Below are 11,757 nucleotides of genomic sequence, written 5' to 3' on the forward strand. Positions count from 1 at the left end.
ACTAATTTACAATACTCTTCTGAGTAAACAGTCAAAATGAAACAATTTTTGTGTCAGTTTTATAAACTATATTTCAATGACCACATCTGATGATGAAAGAGGTTTTTATTTGGATGGCATGTTACCCTGAGGTTTAAAAAAGTCTGTCCAAAAACACATACTTCAAGTACAAACCCTATAGAGATCTATATCATGTTGTTTTTTTATAGACTGTTCATGGCTTCTAAAACACGATGTACATCAACTCATACTCTCTTCACAATAAATTTAAAAAATAAACAAGTTTTAACTTGTTGAATAAAACTATTCAATAAATAAAACACATGCTGTTATTTGCGTACAAATAAAACTTGTACCATTTCAGTTGTAGTTGTTGTAAATCAAATTCTATTCATATTTGATTACATTTACTCAGAAATCCTGGAGGGTCCATAATTCTACAGAGTTTCAGTCAAGTTCATCGTCAGGACTCCATACGTCCAGGTTGTCATATTTTCTACTGTGACTCAAACCTAGATTCTCCGCAAGATCCTGAATCTTTTCCTCTTTACTCATGGCCGCGTATTTTTTCTCGTCTTCAGAAAAGTCCATTGCCATTCTTAAGGCACCTGGGCTGTTAATGACTTGTCCCATACCATAAGGCCTTTCTTTTGACATTTCTGATGAATTCCCTTTAACTGAAGCTGATATGTTTACTTCTTCCACTAGTTTTCGTGTTTTCTCAATGTCCGAGGGTTCATTCATGTCTTGAATAAGTTTCTGCTTATCTCCTGACGGTTTGGCCCACATATTATCATTAGCACCAGTTTCCTCTTCATCACTGTCTGAATCTGTATCAGAATCATCATCGTCACCAAGAACTTCTATTTTAGGTTTGAACGTTCCTTTTTCTGCTCGACTGGATGCTGGCAGACTTATAGACTCAATGGATTTATCATCTGTAAGGAATAAAATACTGAGCTATTATAAATAACAAAAAAAAAAAATATGACAATTTTTAAGAAATTTTTTTTTATTTTTTAACCAGTCTGTAAATTATGTTTATTGTAACTTTGTCAATATGATTAACATCTTGAGAACCACAGCTTTAGCCCTTTGTGGTTGTGTATCAAAAGATAAGTTTATGGAGATAAAAATGAATCTGTAATTAGACCTACATCTATTTATTACCTGTACCTAACAACCTGTTTAATCACAGTTTGCAAGTATGGATACTTCTTTAAGAACAATCACATTAAATAAATTGCTTTAACTATAATAAAGTTCTGAAACTTAAAGTGCCCATAAGTATGGTAGCCTTATTTGCATCATAACCTTTAACTGCAGAATTTATGTAATGGATTTTTCCAGCTTTAAATTTAGAACAGTCTTTTCAAAGTTTAAGGTATCTCAACACCAAAATACAATAGTATATTATGCCCGGTGCAAGCTAGCCTTGCCATCTATAATTGTGGCAAATGCTTATTTGTGACTTTCGATTCCACACAGTTCTGGGTCAAAACAGTGAAAAGTAATCCTAGAGTCTCAAAAATGTTCTTTATGCACTCTGTACATATACTTTAAAGAAAATTTATTGAGTGACCCAGTAAATTGTGTGTGACCTAATAAGTTGTAAGTGATCCAATAAGTTAGTCAAGAAATAAGCGTGATAATTACCTGCCATTTCTGTTATGAAAATTTCTGAGCTATCAACTGGTTTTGATTCTGGAAAAAAAGATAAAGGATACATTTTATTATTTTATTAAAAATAGTAAAGATTGTACTAAGCAATAAATGTGAAGTTTCTTGCTCATTTTAGGAAACAACAGTTTGCCACTCAGACAGGCTTTAGTTTATGCAAATTTATTTTAGTTTGATTGTGCTGGAAGCTTTAAGCTTATTGAAACGTCACTCTCAAATCCGTTCCTGGAACCAACCAGTACTAAGCAATGAATGTAAAGTTTCTTGCTTCAGGAAACAACCGCTTGCCCCTGATGGGGTTTGAACCCACACAGTAAGCAATCCTTAGATTACTAATCTGATGCATTAACCACTCGGCCCCTTCGCCACCCTATGGTGGGGTTTGAATCAACAAAGTCAGCAATACTAAAAATACTAGTCTGAGGCATTAACCACTTGGCCATGCTGTACACTCCATGTATACTGTTAAGCAGCCAACAGGTTAAATCTAAATGTTTTCTTTTCTGGCCCTATACCAGGTACAGGCTGGGTTGAGATATTTCTAAATTAAAAAAAAGGCATTAAATATATACTTTTACAGAATAATAGTAAACAAATTTTTTTCTATCATGGGACAATAAATTCTAAATGGGAGATCATCTTTTAAGATACACATACTTTTTCCGGAAGAAAAGATTCCCTCTGCTTGTTGAGCATTGTTAGGTTTTATCAAAGGAATTTCTTCTGGCTGACTGGTTCCTGATTCTTTTGGTTCCTCTGTAGTAACATCTTCAATGACTAGCCTGGTACCCGGCTCATTTTTCAACTGTTCTGATACATCAACATCTTCAAGGTCGGGCATGTCCTGAAAAAGTTACCATCATGTACAGAAAACAATAGCATTTTAGCTATATATCTGCTGCCAAATTATTGTTTGAATTTTAAAAAAAGAATACTTTAAAAAATGCTTTTATACAAGAAATATGGTAGTTTAGAATTGCCTACAAAGCTATAGCTGCGTGCATAAAATTGTTGCTAAACGGATAAAGCCTACTTAAAATTTGTTGAAGTGATTTCATCATCAGAAATACAAAAATTGAGCTACTAAATGAAACAGTATAGAACCTGGTCAAACTATGCAGAAGCACAAGCTGACCAGTGGCTCTACATTGTTCAGGCAAAGGCGTATCACTTCCAGTAATCATCATTCACTTACTGTATTTGTATCAGTTTGAGTATCTCCTCTCTCCGTCCGTTCTTTCGCTTCACGAGCCACCTGTGATTTAGTCTTGTATGTATCAGTTAACCAATCTATAGTTGATATATCAACCTCTTCACCCTCTCCAGCTTCATCTAGTTCTTTCTGGAAACGTTTAGCCAAGTTCTGTAACCTTTTTTTACTCATTGCTTCAATAAAGAAAAACATCCTTAATTACATACTTTTAATATGCAGGCATTTAAGTATTAAAACAAGTAATTGTCGTGTTTCTTATATCCTTTTGGTTTGTTTGGGTATTAAGTAGCATCAACAAAGAAAAGGTTAAATGTCGTCTATCCAGCTTTACTGGTAGAAGAAGACCTCAGGTGTCCCTCCATGCATTATTTCAGACAAAAACAGGTACATGAGTAAGAGCCCTCAATTTTCCATAGGCTAGCTGAATAGCTTCCTCATATTTTCACTATTTGGAATACTTCCTGAAATGCTCAGGTCAGGCAGGCTGCAATAATTATTTCTATGTAAACTTTTTGCTCAATCAAAATTACTACATATAAGATCAAATTTTGTATGGACAATTAGTCCTACCATTAACACTGTCTGATATTTTTTTCCTTTCAGCATCAACCCATTTCTGTCTCTCAATTCTTTCTGCTTCAACACCACCTGCATTCCTGTAATTATAACATAGAGCATCAGTTTAAGGTGCATGTTAACCTGAGTAAGCATGCTGAATTTCCCTACTGGACTTTTCCAATTTAAATTTTAAAACAGTTCATTATTAATTTTAAAGGATATCATATGGAAGTTTGTAAGTTGATCAAACAAATGTATACAATGGCTTATTTGACACCATATTTTTATTTTATTGGAAAGTTTAATCAAGTGGTTAAATTATGAGAACTCTTAACTTGCTGAATTTCTTAAATGGACTTGTCCAGCTTCCATTTTTGGAAATGCCCATTATCAATGTTGGGGATATCAAGATGAAGGTAAATATTTAAAGTTAATCAGCCAACAGTATAAAGTTTGGTCAGACTGCAGATATGAGCAGGCAGCAGCCTTTTTCTTTTGTTTGTTTGTTTTGGATTTTATGTCACATAGAGACAGTATAGGTCATATCACGACGTTCCAGCTTTACTGGTGGAGGAAGACCTCAGGTGCCCTTCCGTGCATTATTTCAGCACGAACAGGCACCTGAGTAGAACCACCGACATTCCGTAAGCTAGCTGGATTATTATACTACTAAGCTTTCTCACATGAAAGAATCCAAAGTCCCTGTCAGGATTCAAACCCACAACGGTGAGGGGCAAGTGGTTTGAAGTCAAAAACCTTAACCACTCGGCCACGGACGCTCTTTACTAGTTGCAAAGGCTAATTATTTTCTGGCCAAGCAAGTTAAATCATTAATGAGGCATTAACAATGCAAGTTATAGTGGCCTTGAAGTATCCAAAATATTTAATAATTTCTCAATAATGAATCATAATCAAAATCTTATTTAAAATGCCACTCATTCCTTTTGTTTTCATTGCTGATATATTGTGATTTAAAGCAGATAGACAAAGTTCTACATATTGGTCGCCTTTCTGCATAATTAACTAATCTCTTTAATGACTGGAAATGAATCAAGCAGAAAACTTTGATATTAATCAATCCAGTCTTTGTTTCATTCCGTTGGAACCTGTCACCATTGATGAATTGATATCAACTGACCATTTGATCTAGACCGACTAGCAAATTAGTTTCTTATCCAAAAGAGCAACCATTCAAGCTAAATAACTTCTAATTATACAAATTGTGAAGAAGAAAAAAATATCTTGACATTTCGAAGAAATTGCAATGTCAATAATGAAATGCAAAAAGTTAATTACTAAAAAAGGCAGAATGTTTTTTTAAAAAAACTATTGTTTCAATGTCTGTATTTGGTGGTCATGATATATTTACAAAGACAAAATTAAGTCATATTTTTGGCAATGATCCAAAATTCTTGGATTCAAAATATAGAAAGAATTGACCAGGAAATGGACTCAAAAAAAAAATTAATAGTCGAGTTAAACAAATTTGGAACAGGCTATAACAATCAGGCTGAAATAGAAAATCCTCCTAAAGAATCATAATACTGCTATGCGTAATTGGCAGAATCTAATTTGTTTGATATCGATGATTAGACACCAACCTAGATACGTGATTACAAAATCATGAGAATCGTGTTTTCATATTTCTATTAAAATGAGGGGTCGCAGCATATGAATAATCAATGGTAAACTGGCTGCTTAAAAATTAGCTACGAAATATTTTGTTAGGAAAGTTTTATATGATGAATTTGTAATATCTGTGTGATAAGTAATTTGAGGAGTCAACCTTTCATTAGAAAACGTCTCTTTATCATTCACATATGAGAACCATGTAACATGTTCTTAATTTGTATATTTTTCCCCACCAAGTATATATTTACAATGTTAACTTACCAAGCCTCTGCACATGCTCTGTCTTTAGGGAATACTGGCCTGTCATCCAAATACTGAAGATTTACCTGCAAAAAAAAGTTAAGTGTCAGAGATCATTAAATTAAAGATACATTGATCAGTAATAAGTAATTTCAGTTAGAGTGCTGTTAAGTGTTTAATAATGTATGTGTCAAATTACTCTTCTGATTTTGTATAATACATGATTTTAAGAAATAAGATTTTTTTTTATATTTCATTCTACACAAGTTTAAATATCTTATTATATAAATATATAAACTTAATATAAAAATTTTTGTGTATCATGGAACTTTTTTACATATTTAAAAAACATTTTTCTTTAAACTCTCTACAGGTGGCACACTCGTAAGCTTTGTAAGTAAACACAATTTCCACTTATATTTATAAGGTTTGGAAAGTCACATTTGTATATATAATTCCCAATTATACTGTACTCATAAGCTTGATAACAATTTGTAATTTCCATACATAAGATAAAGTATAATAATATTAAATATAATTCCGACTCATAAGGTTTATAACTATATATACATTAATTCTCACTTACCAATCTAACAATTAGTGTCTTTCTGTAATTCTTGATATTTCTAATCACTTCATTTCCCATCAAATTCAATACACGCTGAAAAATAAACATATGAAAATAACACACCTGAGATTTTAAGTCAGACATTGTACTGATGAGAAACAAAACAAAAGCAAAACAAAGCCAAATACTTTATGTATTATCCCAATCCAATCCATGCTACAGAAATATAGATATATATTAATATTTATACACTTTCTTCCATTCTAAAAATTGATATTCTTCAACAATAATATCTGATCAGTGTCATACTGTTAATACAAACACTAAATTAATTCTGAAATATTTGTTCTAAAAGTATCAAGAGAAATCTTGTTCCATTAAATTTAAATTGGACACAAAAAAGTGTGTAATATAACATAAGTTTGATAATTGCCCCAACATTTAGTCAATTATAACCCTGACCTTGGTCCCTCTGGAGTCAGAGCAGTCGGGGTTACGTGAGATAGAATTAGCCAAGATTTTGTTTTCTTTCGGACCCGAGGCCCACAATGCCAGGCCAATGGGGTGGTTGAACATTAGTTTTGGCACCCCAAAAAAACCAACACAATGAAGCCCATTTAGCATGGATTTTACCATCTGACAATCCCTGCATGTATTTTAGCTAAGGGTTTGGAGATAAAATAATGGCCGAGGCACAGTATTCAGATTTAAAATTGACGTAAGCAGGTGACGTATCATGATCAAGGGTATAAATTTCCATGCATATATCTATATATATGTTTTGTTTTCATGACTCAAACATTGATTTACTTAAGAAACGCATAAGACTTTTTATACTTACGAGATTTTTCATCTTTTCGAACACATCAATAACTTTAGTGTCTGTGATCTTATTGTGAGAGAGATCTAGACAAGACAACTCCTCACAATCTATCAAATGCTCAATATCTTCGGCAACTTTCAGTTTACAATGAGTTATCTGTAGTGTATGCAGCTGAGGGATGCATGCTGGAATGTAGATTATCATACATTATAAACCTATTCTGTCATGATCAACTTATTCATCTTTACTTTAATACATGTATATAACTAAATAATCTCTAAAATGAAAATATTGCCATTTTCAACTGATCAATTTTTATGAATTTTACACGTTTTTGTTTAAATGTGCAAGTAATATTAAGTCACAAATTAATGTGTGATTCTTGGTGAACAAAATGTACACACACTTTATCACAATAAATTTTTTTAATGTAAAAATGTTTATTCCTTAAATTATAACCCTTACCACTTGAACTTGTCAGTCCTTCAATTTAGCCAAAACAAGTTATTTTTCTTTGTGAAAATTTCAAAAGAAGTACTGACTGAATGGGGGACAGTGCAGACCAAGATGTCACAGGTATACTACCTTATCTTTGTCTGCACTGGAGACATTGGTAGTTACTTTTGCTGCCAGCTGGCTTATAAGGTTCTTACAATTTGAAATCAATTTTAATGCTTTTTAAAAAAAATCATTCATAGATTTTTTTACTGACATTTATCAACGTATATAAAGGAGTTGACTATTAGCTACACATCTTTAAATCATTACTTCTTTTTATTCAGAGCAATAATTGTAGAACATGAAAAGATAAAAGCAAACATACACAAGTTCTCGATCTTGGTGATGAGATTACTACTGACATTCAGCGTGTCAAGTTTCTGTAACGGCTCGAGATTCTCTATCTGCGTAATGAGATTCTGATGGAGGTACAAACATCGTAGTTCCTTCTGGTTCTCGAGGCCATCAATCTTAGAGATACCGTTACATTCTAACCAGAGACATTTTAGACCTGTATATTCCTCCAGGCACTCAATCTTATGAATACCTAAAATAAAATGAAATAACAAAAAAATTAAATTACAGTAAAACCTGTGATAGAGACCACCTCTGAGTAGGAGCCATCCTGGAAAGAAAGACAACTCTTTGATAACCCTTATATTAAATCTAATAGAGTCACCTTCAAGTAAAGACCACTCATCCATAAAGGCCATGTTTGGTCACTTTTTTAGATGACCTTTGTACACACACAGGTTTTACAGTATTTTTCTCTGATAATCTTTTTATCAGTTAATTAACTATTGGCTATTTTAATCAATTCATTGGTGATGATGGTCTTTTGTATTTTTGTAAGCAAAAGAGCCTGCAAATTTAAATTAACACTTGTTAATGTAGAATTCATTGTTGGTTACTTTTGCCAAACCATGATAAATGAAAATGCTTTAATTCAGCTGGCTTCTCTCAAATACTTTAATAATTTTCTGTGAGCACTGAATTTAATGGTAAGTGTATGAAAAGATTTCCATAATTTAATCAAATAAGTCCATTCTTGAAAACTTAAAATCTGTTATTATGATGATTTTTTTTTATCAGCTCAACATAGCTAAGAATTGAACATGTGACATATATGTTCTTAAAGAGAATATATATCCAACCTCTACCAGTCTTCTTTATTGAGGTATTTTAGGGTCTGACAATTGATTTGAGTTGTACGCTTATGAATACAAGGTCAACGAAACTCAGGTCATTGAGATAATATCATAGCCCTTACTTCATTTTCCAGTATCTTTCATCGTCTATTTTATGGATATTTAACATAGCCATATAAGTTTGTGTTTACTGTTCAAAGAAATTGTTACAAAGAATACTGTTAGTGTTACTTCTATAAAAAATTTTGTCTATAATTAAATTAATAGTAAATTGCAGAAACTCAATCAAAAAGGAAATTGACACTGGTTAAGTCTAATCAAATAATAAAGAAGGCATATCTGAGTGTCTCTAAAAATGTCAAAAAAATCCCCCATTAATATTGATTTATAATTATACACACCTTTGTAGTGAAGATACAGTACATCATTTAGTTCTGGTGTGATATATAGTTTCATGTCCTTGCAGTGCTGCTTCAAAAACTTCTTACTCAACCTGAAATCATTTAAAATCTATTAATACAGAAATAGAAGTTTTTGTCCATTGATTAGGGCAGTTTGAATGGTACAAAATTATCAGGTTGTCATTACATTTTTTTGTCTGACCAGGCTGACACTATCACAAATAATATAGTATTTAAAGGCCTGCTAACACTTCAAAAGATAAAGAAGGAACACTTTCATTTAAGGTATAATATTCTTTTATCATAGGCTTTTATCGAAGCATATATTTATTGGTTGTAATGTTGTGTGTATTTATTTTTGCATAAAGCCATTATCTGTCTTTTGGATATAAGACACTCGCTAGGTAGATCATCCAGGGTATCTGGTATTAAATTTGAACTTGGGTACACAAACCAACAAGTACATGTACCTCATCCCCTGATACCACAGGGTACTTGTCCATGCCCCATTATGCATTAAATATTTAATTAAGATTTTATTAAACTATTGCATAATTTTACTGCAGACATTTCTAAAGCATTATTTACAAAAATAATGTTTTGTACCATTAGTCTAATTAATTTATTTACATACCTAAAGTATCTGTCTTCTTCTTTTTCCTTTTCATCTTTCTTTCCTTTTTCAACACTTGTTTCCTTATTGTTCTCAACAGTTCCGTTTGGATCTTCTTTCTTTACAACTACAGAAGTATCACCACCACCGTCTTCTTCTAGTGCAGGCATCTCGTCATTATTATCTAATATAAAACCATAAAGCCATTGTTCAAATTTATATGTATAAATAGAAACGTACGACTAATGATATGGATCGCCAATTTCTTAATAATGAATACCCTCCAATCATCATTCAAGACAGTTTGCATTAACTCATTACTTGCTGACTTTCTTAAATATGCCTCAGAAATGAATAAATTTAACTTTTTTTAGAAAGGTTAAATAACATGAGTGTTTAACAGCGTTTACATAATGGTATTAGAGCATGACTTTGATGTTTGTTAGTCTGAAGAAAGTAGCGCTAAATGCTACTTTCTATTGTTTCTCACTGACATCTGAAAATTAAATTCATTGTTCAAGCAAGCCAAGAAAAAGGGAGAAAAGTGGCTTCCCACTTCTTACTTAAGCATGAATACTGAAAATAGTTTCACTAAACTGTAAAACAGGGAGAAATAGGTTTTGAATTATACTGATATTCTAAATCATTATTTAATATTGAATCATTATTTAATGTTGAATATCAATATTACATTGATATTACATTATATTCAATGACAGCCCTAATATGAAGTTTTTGTATTTTTACCTTCACTTGTTTGGTTCTCAACAACTTCAATGACAACTTTGTTTTCTATGTTAGTATCAGCTGGAGCAGTCTGAACCACTGTGGTTGTCTCAACTATCTCTTCTATTAAAGGCATCTTTGTTACTTAATGTCACCTGAGAAAATAAAGCAATTGTGAATTAATATTAAGAGTAAATGATTTAATGTTTAATATTGTCTGCTGTTGATAGCCTAATAAGCGTTTTAATAGTGAGCCAAATTGATCCATGCCAAATTTGTTTAGAGCCGACTTGACCCATTACAGAGCATCATATTCCTTATATTGACGGCTGCAATCTCCTGCATTAGACCCCTATGAATATTTCAGAAGTAATACCTGTATATAATGCACTAAAGAAAATGGAATGAATCTTATATATACTCCTGGTTTAGAACCCAGGGTCTATTCAAGGATATAGCCATAATCAATGAGCTCATAAAAGATTTTTTCGAAAACTAGCAATGCTGGGATTATCTCTTGACTTTTACAATTCACACAAGTTTGTGTGATAACTTTTGATACCCTGGCAGGAAGCAGTCAACTGACATTACATAAAAAGCATGTGTAGGTTCTTTGACACAACGGGATAAAAATAAACATCATCATCATGCTTTGCAGCCTATATGTTACTGTGAGTATGTTACAATTAAACAACACCTGGCTCAACATAACAGCTTAAGACATAAGAAAAATAAACACAACTAAAATCATATCCACTTTACGTAAGTAACCTTTCAGTTGTCTTGTAGAAGGGTGGGGGTTACAAAGTAGGTCAAACAACATAATTTGATAAATAACTTAAAATAACCCTGTTAAATAACAAAAATATTTTATTGAGAAAGTCAGTTCACGTGGTCCTTGCAGAAAATATTGTTACCTTAATTAATAATGCGCAGATTATCAACAGCCTGTAACTTTTCTTTGAAGAATTCCCTTCATACAATAAACTTGTTTACATCGGTAACTGTATCACGTGTATAGACCCGAATATTCTCGAATTGAAAGTAGGAATCTATGTAAACAATAAACATCAGCGTAGCAACGATGGAGAATATTGAAGGGAGATAATTCAGCAGGTGCTTTTGATGAAACCTAAAGACAATTAATGAACCTAAAGAATTGCTATCAGTTTAATCTATCATTTGGCATAATTAATGTCATTAAGAACAGAATAAAAATGAAATTAGCTCTACTTTGTAAGTGTCAAATCTAAAAGGTTTATTGTTATTTGTCTCACTTTTTTAAACATCCTCAAAAGAATAGGTCACAATTTAAATCAAACAAATAGGCTAACAATCTTTCATACTTTTATTTTGTCCAATTTTAATTTTTGTCCTATGGCATGGCATTTCTGTTCAGAAAATAATACTAACAAGATGGAAAAACTACAGGAAAGAGCACTTAGATTTGTGTATAATGATTTTAATTCAAGTTATGAAGATATGCTGATAAAAGTTAATATACCAACTCTAAAAATAAGAAGAATGAGGGCTATGGCCATTGAAACTTTAAAAATTTTTCATGATATGTCTCCTGCTGATCTGTCTGACCTTATTGTCAAGAAAACTACTGGTATTAATTTTAAATATTCAAATATTTTGCAGATCCCGCAAGTAA

General features: G+C 32.0%; 1 protein-coding gene across 1 annotated transcript; it reads right to left on the reverse strand.

Annotated features, from left to right (window-relative positions):
- Window positions 1-213: 213 nt before the first annotated feature.
- Window positions 214-11,184, reverse strand: LOC132732078 (dynein axonemal assembly factor 1-like). The gene is made up of 13 exons (XM_060718425.1): window positions 11,018-11,184; window positions 10,122-10,255; window positions 9,396-9,558; window positions 8,762-8,853; window positions 7,538-7,759; window positions 6,733-6,899; window positions 5,910-5,984; window positions 5,345-5,409; window positions 3,464-3,549; window positions 2,876-3,066; window positions 2,338-2,524; window positions 1,657-1,704; window positions 214-938 (listed from the first exon to the last, which is right to left on the reverse strand). The coding sequence occupies exons 2-13, from the start codon at window positions 10,234-10,236 to the stop codon at window positions 448-450; spliced, it is 1,902 nt and encodes a 633-aa protein (XP_060574408.1). The 5' UTR covers window positions 10,237-10,255; window positions 11,018-11,184; the 3' UTR covers window positions 214-447.
- Window positions 11,185-11,757: the final 573 nt, after the last annotated feature.

Source organism: Ruditapes philippinarum, unplaced genomic scaffold (genome assembly GCF_026571515.1).
Source record: "Ruditapes philippinarum isolate M1 unplaced genomic scaffold, ASM2657151v2 ctg237_1_1_1_1, whole genome shotgun sequence".
NCBI classification, from domain to species: Eukaryota; Metazoa; Mollusca; class Bivalvia; order Venerida; family Veneridae; genus Ruditapes; species Ruditapes philippinarum.